General features: G+C 41.6%; 1 protein-coding gene across 1 annotated transcript; it reads right to left on the bottom strand.

Moving 5' to 3' along the window:
* Positions 1-321: 321 nt before the first annotated feature.
* Positions 322-16,961, bottom strand: bgnb (biglycan b). The gene is made up of 8 exons (XM_005732476.1): positions 16,674-16,961; positions 11,152-11,413; positions 6,153-6,265; positions 5,098-5,311; positions 4,868-4,978; positions 4,438-4,531; positions 1,768-1,906; positions 322-1,667 (listed from the first exon to the last, which is right to left on the bottom strand). The coding sequence occupies exons 2-8, from the start codon at positions 11,396-11,398 to the stop codon at positions 1,470-1,472; spliced, it is 1,116 nt and encodes a 371-aa protein (XP_005732533.1). The 5' UTR covers positions 11,399-11,413; positions 16,674-16,961; the 3' UTR covers positions 322-1,469.
* Positions 16,962-19,568: the final 2,607 nt, after the last annotated feature.

Consider the following 19,568-nt stretch of genomic DNA (forward strand, 5'->3'; position numbering starts at 1 on the left):
CCCAGTACTGACTGATTAGGGCGAATTTCCTGCGTCACCGCCCTCTTTTCTCTGTGTGGGTGAGATCATCAGCTCTGAAAGAGCACTGTTATCAGTATATGTTGTGCATGAAACAGTTCTCACCTAGAATACACAGGAATACCACCTTTGTCTGTAGAATCATTTTCTGTCAGGCTGAACTAAAAGACTTCAACTCTCTTTAGCTTCTTTCTGTACAAAGTTCATGATTCATTCATCAAATGTTTTCCATTTTTTGGTATTTCTTCTTTATTTCTCACAGAGCATCAAACCCAGGGCGATCGGTTGTTCTTGCACTTAATGCAGCAGACTAAAAATGTCTTTATTCACATGCAGCAGTAGGTTGTCAGATTACAGAAGAGAGACAGGACGTAAGACATAATATTAACGTATTTCCACATAGGTCTACAAATGCAAAACAAAACAAAAGGCTAGCCTCGTAGTAAACCTCCAAGCAGAAAAGGCAAAGCAGAAAAAAACTGTGCAAAACGATGCAATGACACTACCACTGATTGTAGCACAGAGTGAACACACTACTTTCATTGTTTCAAAGCAAAGCGGACTGTGTGTTGTCTCCATCTTGGGCACATTCCCACTACTGTACTGCTCCCGTATGAAATACTGTATTAAGGTATTGCTCAGATGGTGTAATATGTAGTAATGGCACAGGGTGGTGGTTCAGTCAAATATGTTCAACAGGCACATTTATTTAGCAGAATTTAAACCTGTCACTTGTTGTTGTTGTTGAGTCCACTTGTTGTTATCTTGAACTGAAGATTTTATTTTAGTGCAACCTTTTTGTCTGTAGATGGTGGGAAAAGCCCAAATTTTGGTTTATAAATACAGTATAATTTAATCACAGAGTGACAAGCCAAATGGCTTCAGACCAGTGAAACAGGGAGGACTTAATGTATTTACCAAATCAACACACAGAAAGTTATAAAAAGCACCTTTTATATATAAAAATCTATAATGCGCTGCCTTTTCTATTTCTTTTCTCATAATCGTAACCAGAATGTTAATATAAGAAGAACGACCTCAATTACAATAAGAACTATTGTGAAAAAATGGAGCGTTTCACAAGTTTTAAGCACTCAGTTTTCCTCAGAATGAAACATTCTTCTCATTTTTGACTTCATCAAACAGAAAAAACTTTCAGAACCTTGAATTCAAAACAAGCAAAATTCACATGCAGAACTGTAAGCCTTTTGCTTTCCACTCCCTTCAAGTTATGGGATTGTATTTTTCACTTCCTCTCTGCCTGTTTCATCAGTTTATTGCCCATCCTCTTCCTCACTTATCCTCTTTACAAAAACAATAATAATAAAATTAATAATCTCAGATATAAATTCACCTCACTCCATATCTCAAGTTTTATTTCATTATTTAAATTATCCGTTCTTCATCCCTTCATCAATCATCCTCCCTCTTTTCCAGCGTCTGCCTGGTTTTTATTTTTTGTAGTTGCCAAACTGAATGGCGAACCGGTCGCTCACGCAGCGAAATGCCGCTGGCTGCACCTCCCAGTAATTGACAGGGTTAGAGAACAGGCTGATGCCATTATAGAATGTCCTCTTCATCCCAAATCCACGAGGACAGAAGTCATTCACACCCACTTGGCTGATGTTGTTGGAATGGAGATAAACCACCTAAAAAAAGCCGCAGTGGCAAAGGAGGGACAGTAGAAGAGGCCACTGTGAGAATCAATACCAAATGGAAATCAAAATTGGTTGCACACATTAGATTCACCTGCAGGTATTTCATATCTGGAAGGCCTTGGGGAACACGAGTGAGGCGGTTGTTGTCCAGATGCAGCTCTCTCAGCATGGTCAGGTAGGAAAGGCTGCCGTTCTCTATGTTGCGGATATGGTTAAACCCAAGGCCCAACCTGGAAAATGCCAGGCGAAAGGAACATTTTAAACAGGCAGAAAATGGGCCAATGCATGGCACATTGCACTCAAATGTTTCATGTATTGTGAGCCGAAATAACAGGATAATTCCAGATTATTATCACTTTAAGAAAGTTATATTAAGCCAGGTGAGGAATAGGGCCACGTCAGCCTGTCTCTACTACTATAAATGCAGCACGATGCCACAGGAGCAGAGGAAGAAAGTCTTTGTTCTCATCTGTGTAGCAACTTAATGGGCTGAAAAATGAAGCATATGTGGCAAAAAATGAGGTACCTGCTGGGGCTATTCGAGGACGGAAAATGTCTCAATCCCCACAGACGTTCATGTTAAAATGCCCACGCCAACAGCAATAAAAGCATGTTTGCAATGTGGCATAAAAACATAGTTTAACCCTTCATAACATCTTCATGGTGAACGTCTTTTAGCCCACTTCATTGTGATAGTGGCTGATAGTCAGGGCAGTGCTCTGCTGGCACAAGGAGCTTTAGCCAGTCACTGTCTGCCAGTCCTTACCTCCAATATTTAACCTTTACATGCACGAGTGACCTCACCCTCCACTCGTCCATAGGTGGGTCAAAAATGATGCGTGTTAAGATCGTTGTGTTTATACTTTTGTCATTTTGGTTAAAAATAATCATTTGTGTTACATTTTGTACTAAACTTTGTTCCACACAACATGATGATTTCATTTTTAAACGTTTAGAAAATTAGAATAGAAAAAAATTACACAACAGAACAACGTTGAGATCAATTTGTTTGTGTGAAAGAGAATATATGCACATGTGTCCAGACAATTCCTCTCTTTATTGCCTTGTCCTTCACTGTAGTTGTGACAAACCAGCTGTTTCTGGCTGTAATCACTGCACACAGTGCATTTCCACACCGACTGCTGACTTTATGATCTTTGTTATGTGAAATATTGTTGTCTTTGGTTGGCCCTGTCTGCTGTTTTCCTGTGGCCGAGTTTTAGCTTTTGGCACCCTACACCTTTGCTTCATTGATTGGAGTTTGCAGTTGGAGGCAACTTCCAGCCGACTTCTCTTATTGCCACACCAGGAAGACCCATCATGCGTTGGTGATACCATTCTTGAATTCAGGGTGCTTAGCTGTGAAGAAGGTGTCGGCATCAAGGGTGGCAACGTCAAGTTGTACCACAGCAGCATGGGCCACCTCTATGTTTTACACTTGCAGGTGCAGAGTGGGTGCCAACCATCTGGTCCATAGCATCTGCTTTGGTCTTGTTTTAGAATATGAAAAATTGTGGGTTTTTTCACTTTTCTGGTACCAGCCACCATTTTGTTGTGATACATTGTGCTCAGGGGTACAACAGTCATTCATCTCTTGCTGACATAGCTGAGCACTGTAAGGCTGCCATTGAATCCAAACTCAGTGCTGTAAACGCCCCAGGAGTCAGTAGTCTTCATCAGAGGAAGGATGTCTGCTTTGTCCTATTGTAGAGTCCCCACAATCGTGTCTCCAGCAGCAAAAGACACACAGGGGGGAACGTTATCTGTGGTGATGCTGCATCTTGTCTTTCTGAACGGACTGCACAATTGCTGGTCAGTGGTTTCCCCCAGATTCTTATGAACTTTGGCACAAGCTAGTCGCCTACAGTGACACAATCACTGGGGATGAATCGCTGCCTGAAGGCTGTCTGTTAGTTAAATAATCCTTGAGAGGTCGCACTCTTTGTGGTCCAAAAATATATATCCCTGACTGCCCCAGTTGGTAAGAAGGGTCCCATGAAATTCCATAGAAAGAAGTCATTTTGTCAAATGTAGGAAAGGTCAGGTAAAAATTTCAATATATAAAACATGTTTTTTTGAGGAACTGGTCAAATATGAAATAATTACAACTTTTCATTACAAAGATACTACAAGACAACAACCTCACCAGGTCGTTTTGAGCCACTTATAAGGGTTAAAGTCGGTGAACAGGACCTCTCCATTGTATCGTCCAAGAAAACAACATTACTGCAAAATGTGGATCACAGAAACCAATGGTTGATCTCACAGTGGCTACGTCTATTTGTTTTGTATTTCTTTTATAAGTAGCCTACAGTTTGAACTCCATACAGACTGCATTTGTGCTCTCTGTGATTACTTTTGGTTTCTAGACATTCTAATGCTTTTCCTTTAACACGAGAGAAATCCTGCAGGGGAGACGTATGCAGAAAAGAGATGGAAGAAACTTGGAACAGCCATTAAAAGACATGATGGCTCTTTCTGACAGAAGATATTTTCATATGTTGTCCAAACATGTGCAGCAAATAAATATTCAAATCATCTGACAAAAGTTGTCCTATAATGTTTTTAAACCTTTCATGGTTTTGCCCGTGATGTCTTCACACCACACATGCTGCACGGTCAGCTCCCTGCTACTTTCAGTGGCCTGTCAATGTAATTTGTATTATTACCCCTAAGGGGCACTGCTGACTGGGAATGTGATCAGGGTGCAAGAACTCAGCTGTGCTCAGAAATGAGTCTGGTGTTTGAGTGTGAAGGAGACCTGTAGAGGTTTTTGTAGCGGCTCAGGTCCTCCAGCTCCACAGCCTGGATCTGATTGTGGTCCAGATGAAGCTCATGGAGACTCTGTGGGAGATCTGAAGTGCAGATAACATAGATGCAAGACTTCACTTCAGCGAGACAACAGATTTGTGTCTTGCTGGACATTCCTTTTATGTCATGTTGACCATTTGCTTTTTATTTAAATATCTAAAAGGGATACAACACTTTATTAGATACACTTTGTCACTATTTTGATCATAGATGCAGAAATCTGAGCATTCAAATGTTTTTGGGGTCTATCACAATGTGCTACAGGGCACATAAAAACACTGCTGTATATATTTACTAAAGAAAACACTCTACTGTAAATCTACCAAATACTAGAATGTTGAAAGATCTCTAGCATTTTAGCCACAAAGCTAAGTTTTTACCTTTTGGGACTCCGGTTAGTTTGGCCTCTGATATACGCAGAAAGTTCAGTTTCAGTCCCTTAAACGCTCCAGGTTCAAATCCACTGTTCTGGATGGGATTTGCTCCCATTTCTGTAAAAAACAAAAAAACATCATAGCATGAAATAAAATACCTTCCCTTTAATCTTTAAAATCCAATGCCAATGCAACGCAGTAGCGAAGCATCACAGAATATCCTCTAGGATTCTGACCTATGCAGTTCATGTTATTCAGTCCTGCGAACGCTCCAGCTGGGACCTTCCTGATGCGGTTCTCATGGATCCTTATCTCTACCAGAGAGGCAGGCAGGTTTTTGGGGATAGTGGTCAGCAAATTCTTGGAGAAGTAGAGCTTCTGCATGTGCTTCAAAGGAACAAATGCTCTGGGGTGGACTTTGGAAATAAGATTATTCCTCAGAGACAGGCCCTAAAAAGAAGCAACAACCAAAGAGAGGCCAAATTCAACACCCATTTGGTCTATGAGCTACCAGGAAGTCAGAAAATGAAAGGGAAAAAGAAAAATGAAGCACAAAATGTGAAATCATTATTTATGCCCTCTGCTCCTACTATAAGCGTGTTTCAGCTAGAAGACTCCCCACCTACACTGGCTGAAAGATGGAGACAGATGTAGTTGATGTAAGCAGAACTCAATAGAGATGGTATTGTGTTATTTCATGTCAGGGGTTTCCTAAACTGCCAGGCTTAATATTTCTCTTGGTCAGAGCTCCAGAATGTGGGTCAGCAGTAAGCAAAGCCTTATTGCTGAGAGAGCTCGAATACTCCCATTTAGCTTCAGGCTCCAACTTTAATACAATTAAAGCTCTCATAGCGGAGGACCACAGAAAGCAAGGAAATTAACCTTTAAATCCCAGAGAAATGGGGGTCTTAATTATATTTCTCACTACCGAAGCCAACACAAGCTGAGATGACTGAGTTGCAGATCTTCGAGAAATGCTGAGCCGATTCTTAAGAATGTAACTGAACCAAATGCTGATGCCTTTAATGAAAAAAGGAGTAGATAGCAAGCTGCTTAACAGTCCCACAGGTTAAAAATACATATAAACTCCTTACATATTTTAGTAACCTGAGAATTAATCATTAGAGTTGTAATCATTTCTACAATTGATTGTTGTGAATTCAGGTTGTGTGAGACAGAGGCGGCTGTTTGGCTGTGGGTCCCATTCAGGCAGTGAAAAATGTTAAGTACAGCCGTTCCTTTATTGTGAAGGGGAGTGGGGAACATGTTGTGCAGTGTTTCTGGCTCTTACATATAGGTTAGTAAGGCCTTTGAAGTCGTTCTCTTTAATCTCAGTGATACGGTTGTTCTGCAGGTCCAGGAACTTGGTGTCTCGAGGGATATTCGTTGGCACCTCGGTGAAACCTGAAGACAAAAGCAGTGAAAACACAGAAGGGCATCAACCTCTGGTAAACGCTCCCATGGGTGACTACAAACCAACACCCTATAAGCCAGTTTGTTTTAAACTGGGAACTTCTAAGACTACTTCAACCAGACACCGACTTTGGAAAATAAATAGACAGTGTGTGGTTTAAAGGCCTAAGAATTAACCCAATCACACTCCCACACTGTAGCAAATGAGTACCTCGGTGCTCCTTGTCTATTATTTTAATGAAAGGTGGACATAGACACGACCATGGAGGTCACACACACACGTCAGCACGCCGTGTATAGCTACCATTATTGGTTTGTCGCTGACAAGGACAAGCATACACACTGTCGCACACAGAAACATAAATTCCCCTCCCACCAGATGGGGACACCAGATGTTTCCCATCTGGTTTCCAATTTGACAGAAGTCACAAAGGATGTGATTTAAATACTATAAAGTCACACATCAAATAGAAAGGAGACTGGCACAGCCCCGACATCTACAGACGAGTAAAAGCTGTGTGTGTGTTAACGTGTGAGTGGTGGGTAAGTGTTGAATTGAGAAGAAGTCTTTGCATTTTAACCTGACTGTGACTTGATTGGTCTGTTACAGTCAAGCACTTTCTCTCCTCACAGGATTGTTTTGAACTTCACTCATGAATCATTCGAGACTTCCCAGAATATTTGTGTTCTGTGAATCAATATTATACAAATATCTGTCAGAAGAAAGAGCTGAATGTTTGATTTTTAACACTATTTCATGATGTGAAAACACTGACTGTTTCATCACTGAAGGGCACAGTCTGTTATCTTTGGTTACCAAGCGATAAATTCAAACGGCCTAGAACAGACTGCGACACGTGAACACCAAAGTGGCGTTAGAAAATACACCTTTGCTATTTTGTTCAGGGAGCTCTGGAAAAATGACTCAGCGCACGGATAAACACAGCTACCAGTGATCATTAACAAGACCACATCAAAGAGCCACGTGGACGAGTGTATCAGATGTGGTAGCTTAATCCAGACAGGCCACAGTGGACGAATCCCAACCAGGGACGACCTCATCTGGACCGAGGACATGATGCAACTGGGCATGCTGGTGAGAGAGTGCCAGCTGTCCCACTGGGAGCGAGTTTGCCACCAACCACATCTGACCCACAGAGCTGTCCATCTAGAGGTAATTTTAGATATATGGCTTTGGTTGTGCTGTGCCACACCCTCCATGACACCACATAAGATCCAAGCCTCTGACATTCGGCTCCGACCGCGTCCTCACAGAGAGATCTAGTGCAGATTTTGCCTTTAGAGAGCAAATATACATTCGTGAAAGCTGTGTGGAAAATATCGAGTTTCTATCCTCAGTATATTCTTTAAATCATAAACCACGCTCTGCATTTATGATTTCTTTTTTTGTTTAAACATGCAATAAAGTTATTACAGCTGCTGTGAGACTCTAAGGGTGCAGGATGTTACCAGGATGATTCATGTGGTAGGAAATATTTACCTTGCAGTCAACGCCTGCAGCTTTTGGCAGGCCTCCTGCCAGTTCAAATCTGCGTGCCAGGCATCAAAACTAACAAACTTGATGGGAATACCTAGGAAAAAGCTTTCACCGAGACCCTGATTAAATGAATCCTTAAACCCTCTAAACCTCAAACCACCGCTCTTCAACCACATCTGCCACAAATCTCAAAGCCTTTACCGCAAACTGACAAAACTAGCACCCTCTAAAACCCCAGTTCAACTCAACACAAATACTCAACATCATGCTGGGATCCACACTGAGAGGAGACAGACGCCAGCACCAAAATACATCTGTTCTAAATAAGCACTTGACATCTCGGAAATTATAAGCTTCCACATTTACCCGCTGCTGAAAGACCAGGGACAGTAAGTATATAGAGGTTGTAAAATGATGATTCGACAAAACCATTATGTCTAAACCAAGGCGTCTTATTAGAGTTATATAGCTAGTATAATGTGAAAAATCTTTACATCCATAATTAAGACATAACTCAGTTTCTTTTAGTCTCTTTTAAAATGTCTGCAGTGACTAAATTGTACTGGATGCTTTTATGGAAACGACTTAACTCACAGACAGACAGTAAAAACATAATGCAAACTTTGGCACAGTTCTGCTTTTATTTTTATCTACTGGAAAAGCAAAAATATATTTTTAAACAAACCGCTAATACTAGCTCAACGTGGTTTATTCCTCATAGTGAATATAACGGCAAATAATCCTCACGAGGTGTTAAAATCATAAAAGAAAAACTCAATATTTAATTTAATTTCATTTCAATAAAGTTTTATTGAATTGAATTGTTAACATCTTGTTAAATGGTTTAATTCTCAAGCTTCCACCTCATTGTCTTTCACATCACCTAGCTAGCTAGCGAGCTAGCGAACTAACAAGGTGCATGCAGCACTTAGCTGCTTATTTATGCTGTTTATTTGCCATTTTAGAGAATTTAAAATGTCTTTGGACATATTTTAGAACTACTAGGAATTGAGACTTTTACTTCTTTACCTTCTAATAACTGCCTATTAATAACATACAGAAGTTGTACATTAATATGTCAAGATAGAAATACATTCTCACCTTTTCAGTACTTAATACTTATAAGGTTTTTTAATCTAAACCAGCAAAAACTAACAACTGGTAGAAGTGTCTAAATAGGTTTTCTTACTCTGAACATGTTTTCTATCTAAAGTGAAGTTTTACTCATATTTCCCCAGCAGTTTGATCTTCATGCTCGTGTGTGACTGTCTCCGAAGTACAAAGACAGTCACACAAGGTCACTCGTTCAAAGCTGGCTGCTTTTCACACACATGCATTTCCACACAAAATATGCAGATCTTTTATTTCCAAGAACTGTTTTTCGAGGAACTGAAAAAGCTCTTTCCTTAAACCATTTGGTTATCTGCATTTCCATAATAGTTTCCAAGAATAAGACTGCTTAAGTATAAAAAGAAACTCAACAGCTGTTTTTACACATCTTTTTAGCAAGTGACTATACCTCGCACTACTCCTCTTCAGCCCAGTTGGTTACAACAACGCAGAAGATTAAATAAGCGTAATGAGGTGACCAAGATGAAAAAATAAGCAATGTGGAAGTGCCAAAAACTGTGAGCCCATCAGAGCCGAAATAAACGTGCTTATGTTTAAACGTTGTTATATTGTTCTTGGTATCTATAGCTACGATTTCCTGCTTGGCAACTATGAAGTGGATGATTTCTGTTTTTTACACCTTCTTATCAAGTCAGCATCCCAACTTCACATCACAGTGAATTATGAATGCATTTTGTTTCACAAAGCTTTAACTGACAAATTTCCAGGTTTGCCCTCTTGTCTGAACATTGTCATGTCTGGCTTCAAAAAACCAACATGGCAATCCCCAAAATGACAAGTGTGCAACTTGCAATCTGCAAACCAAAAGTGTGACTCACTGTCACCACTCCATCTATTTTACAGTCTTTTTTTAGAGGCACTTCACCAACAGTGAGCATACGAGAGACTGAGGTAGTATTGTTTGAATAGTAATGTTAGTTGTAGCAAAATTAGTGTCAAATTGTCCAAATTGCTGCAACTACATCAGACAGAAATATTCCCTGGAACTAAATTTAGCTACTGCCTCCAGAAGGGGCCCAGGGTCACTAGTCTGTAGGGAAGTAAAACATGAATTTAACTCTAATTATTCTATTAAAGGGGCTTTGTATTATGTGTGTGTTAAATTTTTTTCAGCTGTTGCATTAAACCTTGAAAATACACATTCTGTAACAGAAGAACAAAATTGGGAAAAATAGAACTTTATCTTTTAGACTGGACCACATCTGAGCGGTCCACATCACGGACCACATCTGAGATCCAAAACTTGATGAAGAGTTTCAGAATCTTTTTGTTGTATAAGAAAAACATACACTTCTTATTTACAAAGAGCAGTTGGCCTAATTAGGATGCTTTTAAGCAATAATTCCCAGTCCCAGTAACTTGCCTAGTGTTCATGAAATATGTGGTCATTTGTGCTTTTTTTCATATAGAAAAAGGCATAAATAAGTGTTTTATATTGGTTAATAAAGAACAAATGCAAAGAGCAAGTAGTTAGACGTTAAGTTGACATTAATACTAGATGTTACCAAGCATATGTGCAAAAACATTTACAAGACTCATTTACAAAGTTCCCTTTTTTGCCCACCGTAGGGTGGCTGTGGCTCAGGAGGTAGAGCGGGTCTCCTACATATCAGAAGTTAGCTGTTCGATTCCCTTCAGTGTGCATCTTGAAGTGCCCTTGGGCAAAATACTGAACCCTGAGTTTCCCTCAGTTCCCTGGAATGTGAATGTGTAGATCAATATTAGACAGAAGTGCCGAGGCATAGATAAAAGTGAGTGTATGAATGCATGTTTTGGGGTAAATGAGGCCAAAAGTGAGCAGAAAGTGTTTCGAGTCAGTCTGAGGATAAAAACGTGTCGTGTAAGTATCAGTTATTTTTTAATTTTCTCTGCCGATTCTCTGACTTTATCACTTTTTTCTTTTATTCTCGGTTACTCCTGACATCTTTTGATATAATCTTTACTCTGTTCTGCTCACACAGTGTCTCCTCCTCTCCCACCCAGTAGCTTCCCTCAAAGTCTGGAACACCAAATCCCTCAAAGATATGCCTTTCCCTGTCAAAATATACCACCATTATCCCAGTGGAGAAATCCCCTCCCTCCCACTCTAAAGAAGGGCTCATAAATGTTATGCAAGGTTTGGACCAGTAAGACAACTATTTTGTTTCCCTTTCTGAACTTCCTGCCACACTCACACACTGTGAAATGAAGACAAAGCTTTACACAAATACATACTGATGCTCTATTTCCTTCCCACACACTCACTAACCGAGATCAGAACACTGGACGACCCTGAGATGGCACTGGCAGCCAAAGGGGCATGTGGGTATTTCGTGAGGGAACAGATCGTCAGCTGAACCCTCTTCAGGATCCCTCATCATTTCCATGGTCATCTCGGCGTCCATGCTGTCCAGGGCAAAATCCCAGAAGCCTTTCTGCTCAAAGGGCAAGGCAGAGGAAGGGGAGGGCAGCTGGACCGCGCATAGCAACAGCAGAAAGGAGCAATGTGGCAACATTTTTAATTGAAGCACCTGAAAAGACACAAAGGAACGAGAGTAGCCTTAGTGTTAATGCAACAAAGTAGAAATTTCATCCAGTGTAGAGACATTTTGTGTGTGTGTGTGTGTGTGTGTGGACAGGAATATGCACATCTAAGTGTTTCTGAAGTAAGCATGCAGGAGAAAGGAAAACTGCATGGGCAGGGCTGGATACCTGTTCTGTCACAGACAGCACATACTCTCTGGTGTATTTCATTTCACTCTAAAATAGCATGAAATGCTCTGCTCATTCATAATTACAGCCCTACTCTTTATTGCACACCTAGAAGGACGAGTGAAACTAAGGCTATGGAGGGCAAATGCACCCAGTCCCCTCCAGCACTTGCCAGCATTTGACTCTGGGAAGAAAAGTGACTTCGACCGCACCATGTCACTGTCTGCCTCGTGCACACCACAGGTCTCATAAGAGTAAGTCTCTTCTAACTAGCCAATCAGATAGCGCGAGGAACATCACCTACAGTAAATTGTGGAAAAGTTTATTCCTGCAAATGAGCAGTGCAACAAAGCCACCATTCATTTACAGGAGAAAGTGGGTGTGCAAGGGCAAATGTGTGCATACAGGTTTGCATGGTTTCTCAGGAAACAGACTCCATGATGTCATAGTATGCGCGTGCACACACACACACACACTGCTTACATGTCATCTGACATGTAAGCAGTGTGTGTGTGCATTTGTGCATTTTTGTTTGCCTACTTTACACAGGGTGCACTGACCTAACTAACACTTCAGCACAGTCATTCCTCCCCCTAAAAAGTCATTCCTAGAAAAAAAAGAGCGAGACTGTTAGCAGGTCACTTGAGCCGTGCAGCATACAGGGTCGTAAACATGACCCTAGAGGCTAATCCTATGAAGGGACCTTTTAAGCTCTCATTTTTTCGTGTCAATTCCTCCTCTGATCTCCAGCTCCGTAATCCTGCATAAGACTGAAAAGATGGTTAGTATGCAAATGGGCCTTGATAAACACAAGAGTTTTGTAGCAACATGATCTGTTTTTCACTGGAAACAAGAAGATGAAATGACTCAACTCCCAATATTATCAGAACTAAGGGGAGTACAAGGGGGAGCCGAGGGCGGAGCTAACAGATGGAAGCAAGTGAGCGTGTCTTTAGAGCATTCGAGCCTCTCGTGAGTAAATATTGAGTTGTGAGCTCTTATTTAAGAAAATAATGTATTAATTCTCTGACCACTGCAATTGCAAATGGAATTTTCTCTACTCAAAGAAATAATGGTATTATTTAAGGAAAGAAGAAAGACGTGGATGTGGACCTGGCCAGGAAGCACGAATATCTGGCCCCTGTAGTTTGCTCCCTGCAATAAAAATAGCTGCCAAATTATACCAGAAAAGAAAAAGCACCACTGGCCTTGGCTTGGTCAGAAGAATGCAGCCAAAAGGACACAGCTAGGGCATATAGTCAGCATCACACAATGACACGCAGCACACAAAAGAGCTGGAAGATATACAGAAGACACCACTAGACCTATTTATACACCTACAATTTCTGCAGTTTGTCCCTTTGCAACATTATGGGAGGTATAAGAAGTATACGTTGTAAATCCACAAAAAGTGTCACCCATGCTCTAATTTGTGGAGCCTTTTTCTCTCAGTCAGACCAAAGAATTGAAGCGATGTGACAGACGATTTGCAGACAGAGGTGCTGAGCATCAAAGAGAAGAAAAAAAGGGAGACAGGAACAAGTCCGATACGGTTTATTATCACCCAGGAATTACATACAAGGCTACTATAAACACGTCATGAAGATAAGCCTTTACTATGTCCCACAATTAAGGAGTCGGTAATACCCACTTTTATCCAACCCTGGTGTTTGTACATATGAATTTCTTTCCCTCCAGCTGTGAGCTGTGAAACATCCGGGCTGAGACGGAAACAAACCAAAGCCTTCAGCCTTAATTGTTGTTGCCTTGGCTCTTCATCTCGCCTCCCATCCAAAGGGCGAGTGGTTTAATGGATGGATGGCTGGCTATTCCTGTCTCACTTTACTGTCTGCAGTGTGTGTGTGTAGCTGGAGGGAGTGCAGACGACACAAAAAAGGAAAAAGGAAAGAGCAGAACGATAATTATGAGACAGACAGAGAGAAGAAAGAAAAAGTGGGAGCTGTGTGTAAGCAGAAGGTTGTGGGCAACAAGGGAGCCGAAGGATCACAGGAACAAAAGAAGGACTTTCCAAGTCGTAGCATCTCTCCTGCACTACTTGGCAAAAATTAAGTCAACACTCAGTCGATATCTTTGCCTTTTGGACTTTACATCTATTTTTAGTGCTTTTAACTAAAACACTGAGTCCGAATTGACAGAAACTGCACCTGAATCTGCAGCTGCAACCAGGCTAATGTTTTTCGTTTGGGAAGAAATCCCCTTTAAATCTAAGCGTATCCACATGCTTTTGAGAATACAGCGCTGCTACTGATCCCTCGGGCTCGGTGCTGAAACAGCACAAGCACAAACATCCCTCTACCTTCAAAAAAAAGTGAACAGACCAAAGACGGAAAATTAAGGAATTTGCCTGCAAGCTTAAAGATGCCTCACTCTCAGTTTGTCAGTCACACCCACATACTCACACTTAATACGTCTGTGTAAACAACCACATGTGGTTGAAGCTGTCATAACAGGCAGGCGAAAACAGAAACTTCCAATTCTTCACTGTTGAATTCAAATGTGAAAATTGGACAAGAGGGAGAGGCAAGAGACGTAGATTCTGAGACAGAGCACAGTAAAGTCTGCTTTCGGCTGCTCCTTTATTCACATGGTGGGTATCTCTCCATGTTTCATTTGGCTGTTTTTTATGTTCTTCCTGACGCACCCCCAAAAGGATGTGAGGTTGCATCAGGACGTAGTTCTGGTAAAAAGCATCCATCAAGTCCTGGGTTATTCATCGCGCCTCACATCACTGCACTGTGTTACAGCCAGAGCTCATAAAAATGATAGCGTTTGCCTTTTTCAAGCTAAACATACATATGTTTAAACTCAGTGCTCTCTGAGATGCCAGTAATGTCACTCTGTTCTGCAGATGAAAGAGAGGAAACATTCATCTTTTTCCTACTTTGACCCCTACGAGAGATGAGGTCTCACCCTGTGACATCGCTGTACAGTGAACCTGACGTAAAACGCACCTCGTTTTCATCCTCTGGAACAGTTCAGCTCTGCTTTGAGTTGAGTTGGCAGAATTAAGGTGGGGCAGAGAGCTCAGCAAGTGCCAGCTGGCTCTGCAACACCACTGTATTGGCAGCCGCCACGTCAACGCTCAGTGCCGATTAAGATCACACGGTGGCTCCAAGTGATCACAGTGCTGACTGTGCTGAAACGATCTGACATGGCTTAACATGGCGTTGCAGAGAATAAATAGAAATCTGCTCACTGAGTGAGAACGTTTTTTCCCCTTGACTTGGACAGAAGCTGCAGTAAACTCGGACACACGTCACCTGCTTTAATAACCTTGTGTCAGAGTTTATTAACTCACGAATACATGACATATGATCTTGTAAGCAGCGTGGGTAACACTGTACACCTGTTTCACATTTTTACACAAGTGTAAACCTACCACAATGTTTGCAAGTAGGATGTCAAACAAACACAAAGACTCTGACACACTCACACGCGTCCCCAATTCATGCACTCTTCAGACAGGCAGGCTGTTAGGCGGGTCTGGTACAAGCATTCGGGTGGAGTTAACTGCCCCAGCGGCTGTAATTTGGTGACTGCCATCCCTAAAAAAAGGAACTGTTTGGCAGCTCCTCTGATGCCACCAAGCTTGGATGTGGTGGTGAGCAGCTCAGTGCTGCAGAGATGAGGCTTAACCAAATGCACAGCAGTGAGCAGAGCAAAGCTAAAAAGCAAAAAAAGAGCCTAATCAGTCAGCTGGAGAGGAGCGTAGGACCTGAGGATCCACGCCTGTGGGCAGATGAGCCTCAGAGCATGTGGACTATTCCAAAACTTGGGCCAGTTATAAGTGTGGTATGAAGAGAGACTATAAACAATGGTTGCTTTATGACAACCCAAAATGGAACAATTGGCATATTTTATTGTCAAAACACGGCCAAAAAAAGCACAACTTCTAACTGGAGAAAAGAAATGATAACTACCATCTGCAGAGAGAATGTGTAGCTGCATGGGACTGAGTATGCATTTAGGCAAGTGTATGATAGAAAAAATAAATGTTGGCAGCTTCAGGTTGTCTTGGAGATGACCAAAGGTGCACCATAATAAGTGCCCAGGCAGGCAGGTGGACGGATAGACAGAGAGATAGTGAGAATCACAGGACAGACAGAGCAGCAGGTGTAGAGCGGCAATAGGAAAGCAGCCTGTTTGTTCCTGAAGCTTCAGGCCATCATTTTGACGGGCTGAAGTCAGACTAACACAGTTTCCCTGTCTTTAAGGAGACAGTTCAGTGTCTCATACAGGGGAGTTAACCACTGGACATATAATGATCATTACAAGACAGAACTGGGTCACTGAGGGAGGAAAAAGGTTGTTCTTCAAAGAGCTTCATATTTTGTCTGCATAATATTATGTTAAAAAACAAAATACAGCTAAGAGGAGAGCGAGCTATAATAATCTTTTTGCCAAAGAAAGTACCTCCACACACAGTGTGTCAGCCTACCCAGAGCTGAATTTGAGGGTAAAGCAGTCTGTATACAAGAAGGACTCGAATGGCTGTTTCACTATAATTATTCTCCCAAAATGAGGATGCATGGATGGACCTAAAAGACCTGCTCTACACGATGTTACATTTAGAGCCTGATGATAGAATAAGAGCCCACTTATTTAGAGAACCAACTAAGTGGAAAGAGGTTTGCTTAATTATCTTCTTACCTTGTAATTAGAGCTTGAATGAGCTTTGGAGATTCATTGCGCCATCTTGTGGGCGCCTGGGGTAACAGCTAAAACTACAGGTCAACGCTATGGACCACAAGATGCAACAGGTTGAATCTCAAAGCCATCAAATACACATATTCATAATCAGATATTTGCAGGGAAATAAATGAATGATTCAAATGATTTCTATTCATTTCTATCAGTGTACTGTGTTTTCAGCTATAAATATAAACGCTGGCAGCTCCATCAAAACTTAAAAATGTTTGGGAAACTTTTTGTTAAAAAAAAAAGAAAAAAGTGGAGGCAACTGTCTCATTTGAAGTAATACACATTTATACTAAAGTTGCTTCCGAGTCAGCTGCCAAGTTAAAAAGTACATATATTAAAATAACCCAACTCCCCTACCTTTGGGAAAGAAATAAGATTTTTATTCCAAGTTCCAAAAAGTAGGTTGACGACTGCTTTTCTCCCTCTGTGCGTCAGTTTATCTTGGAGATGATAAAATGTCCTATATTTTCATCACATTTAGGGATTATCGCGGTGTTTCCCTATGATCCGCTGACATCCAGCCGCAGCTCCGTGTGCAACTGCGTTCCGCGTCAGGCCACCGTGTGCGCGCCTTCCAGTCCAAGTCGAGGAAATGACTGCGTTCCGAGGGAGTTGAGCCCATAAAGTTAACAAGCCAGGCTCTGAGCTTCGGAGAAGAAGGAGGAGGAAGAGGAGGGAGTAGGTCTACTTCCTTGCTGTATTTCAGCAGCCTGCCAGTAACGGCTGAAAGTAGCAGAGCTGTGATATTACAAGCAATCGTTTCTGCAGTGAAACCGCAGCAGATAACATCCACAACTTTGAATAATTAGGGGTCTTTTTATTTAAGGCCAGTTCTGTGGAAAGGTCTTGAGCCAACCCTTATTTCTTTATATTTTGCATCCAAGGAGGCAAAGTTTCTTGTATTTCTTTCAAGTGGCTTTGAGTAATATTTCTGCAGTTTCTCTACAAGACGTCCTAAGTGCATTTAAGCGGATTTTTCACAAATTTTTAGTTAAGTTCTTGAAACTGACCATTATCAGAGGAATTGTTTTTGTTTGTTAGGCCACTTAACACCGACCTATAAATGATTTAAGCATATAAATGCACCTAACGTAAAGGATGAACCAGTTCTGTGCCTACACAGCAAACATATCTTCTGACATTTTGTTATTAGCAGCCCGCTGCAGAACACATTTGTTTCATCTGTTTCCATTTCTTTAGTTGAATCTATGACGATAACACAGACCAACAAGGTGGTTTTCAAAGTGCTATTAGCCAAGAACTTGGCATATCTTAGTGTGGTGCAGTGTCCTTAAAAATGATGAAACTACACAAGAACTGGACTGAAAATCTGTGACAATGGGTCTTATGGAGTGATGAATCCAAATTAGATTTTTTTTGCTTCAAATCTAATTATAGGGGAGGAAAGAGATACAAAAGTGAATGTCTATAAAACTTGTCACAGGCTGGATTTCAGCCAGCAGTGTTGGGATCTTGTCAAAATTGATGAAATTATGAAAGCAGAAAAGTAGATTGGATCCAAAATGGAAGCGCTTTCTCTGACTGCCAACAGCTTCCTTTTTCAGCACGATAGTGATGCTAACACTGTGCCAGCACAGTAAAACCATACCTGGACAGAAACTCTCACACAGCAACACTATCAGCCATGGACTGACATCCCCGAGCCCGCACCTTACTGAAGCAGCGTGGAGTCATCTAGACCTACAATGAAGCAAAACGGAGCAAACATCCAAAGAAGCACCAAATCACAACAAGGGTTGTGCCAAGAATAAAGGCGGTCGTGCCAAAGATCATCTTGTTAGAACTGAACAAACTCTGCTTTTGCCTTATATGCTGTTTTGTCCATTCACATTTCCTCCTGTTTCAAGATGTCTGTGCATCTATCTCCACATTTACCTAGCACGATATAAATGGCTGCTCAAGACTTTGCACAGTGTTATATGTATACAGTTTTCAAGATGGCTATTAGGGCAGGATGGTGGAACAGTGTTGCTTCACAGCAAGAAGGTCCAGAGTTCAAATCCATCATGTGGCTGGGACTTTCTGTGTGGAGATTTCATGTCCTGTTCAGGTACTCTGGTTCCTCCCACACCCCAAAAACATGCAGTTAGTGGGGTTGGGCTAAAACTGTGACTCTAAATAGGCTGTAGGTGTGTTTATGTGCTCCTCAGTGTTAGCCCACAGACTGGAGTGATCCCCGGCTCTCACCCTGTGGTAGCTGTGATAGGCTCCAGCGCTCCTGCAGCCCTGAACTGGATAAGAATAAAATGAGTTGATGGACAGTGCCAATGATGTTATTCTAGAGGCTTGTTGTGACAAAACAGGTCAGGAAATTCCATTTTTGAATTGCTGTGGAAGAAAATTTGCACGTCGCTCTCTAACAGACTCACACACAGACTCACACATTTTCATTATAGTGCAACTGTAAATATACTGTAGCACCACAGGAGAAGAAGCCGGCCCTCTGAGTGGCCCAAACAGTGAGATAGCACCATTTTTAAGGGACACTGGAAGGTAACAATAAGATAAATCATAGTTGATTTTTAAGACAATACTTATTTACTGACAATAGAAACGTTTGTGTACTGTATATCCTATGCTTTTTCAGGGGGAAACTCCCAGGACATTTAATCCTTGTCTGGGAGTACAGCAGCTACAGCTGTGCTTTATGCTTGCAGATGCTTTCCATGTAATTCTTTAAGCACTGGCAGTCAGCAGCTGGTGAAATAAACCCGTCTTTTATTGTGAAACATCCAGTGGCCCATTTCCGTCTGATTAGCAGCTAGTCGCACCACAATAGTGGACAAAGTTTATATTTTAGTTCTGGGATTATAAAACATATGCTTTTGGGCCTTTTTCACAGTTTTCTATTAAGTTTCATTTTGGCAGGATGAAGTGTTGTTTCTAACCGATTTGCCAGCACCCGGACCGAGGGAGCAGTGAGTTTGGCGAGCCACACGATCTTGGAACTCTTATGACATTACACAAGGACTGCCACACAGACATTAATCCATGAGCTCTGCTGCTCCAGGCCTGTCAGCACAAAATCACTTTTGCCATCATATAAACTCAAGAAGAAGCTGACACTGCCTGTCTGACGTTTAGTTATCTACTCTTGTATCCACAGTGGTGGAAAGGCATGCGGGCCGGATCAGTGCCCTGCAGGGGCTTTTGGCAGGGGACAGTGTTTTGATAAAGGACTTTGCAGATGACATTCCTTCTTTCCCTGCTTCCTCTCTTTCTCCCGTTTGT

This window comes from Pundamilia nyererei, unplaced genomic scaffold (assembly GCF_000239375.1).
Source record: "Pundamilia nyererei isolate P.nyererei 1_Seehausen unplaced genomic scaffold, PunNye1.0 scaffold00047, whole genome shotgun sequence".
NCBI classification, from domain to species: Eukaryota; Metazoa; Chordata; class Actinopteri; order Cichliformes; family Cichlidae; genus Pundamilia; species Pundamilia nyererei.

Excerpts from the sequence above, each read along its gene's own strand:
- bgnb (XM_005732476.1), bottom strand. The coding sequence starts at position 11,398 with ATGTTGCCACATTGCTCCTTTCTGCTGTTGCTATGCGCGGTCCAGCTG. Across the intron at positions 4,532-4,867 it reads ACTAACCGGAGTCCCAAAAG|ATCTCCCACAGAGTCTCCAT; the intron begins GTAAAAACTTAG and ends TCTGCACTTCAG. Across the intron at positions 1,668-1,767 it reads CAGATATGAAATACCTGCAG|GTGGTTTATCTCCATTCCAA; the intron begins GTGAATCTAATG and ends GGCTTTTTTTAG.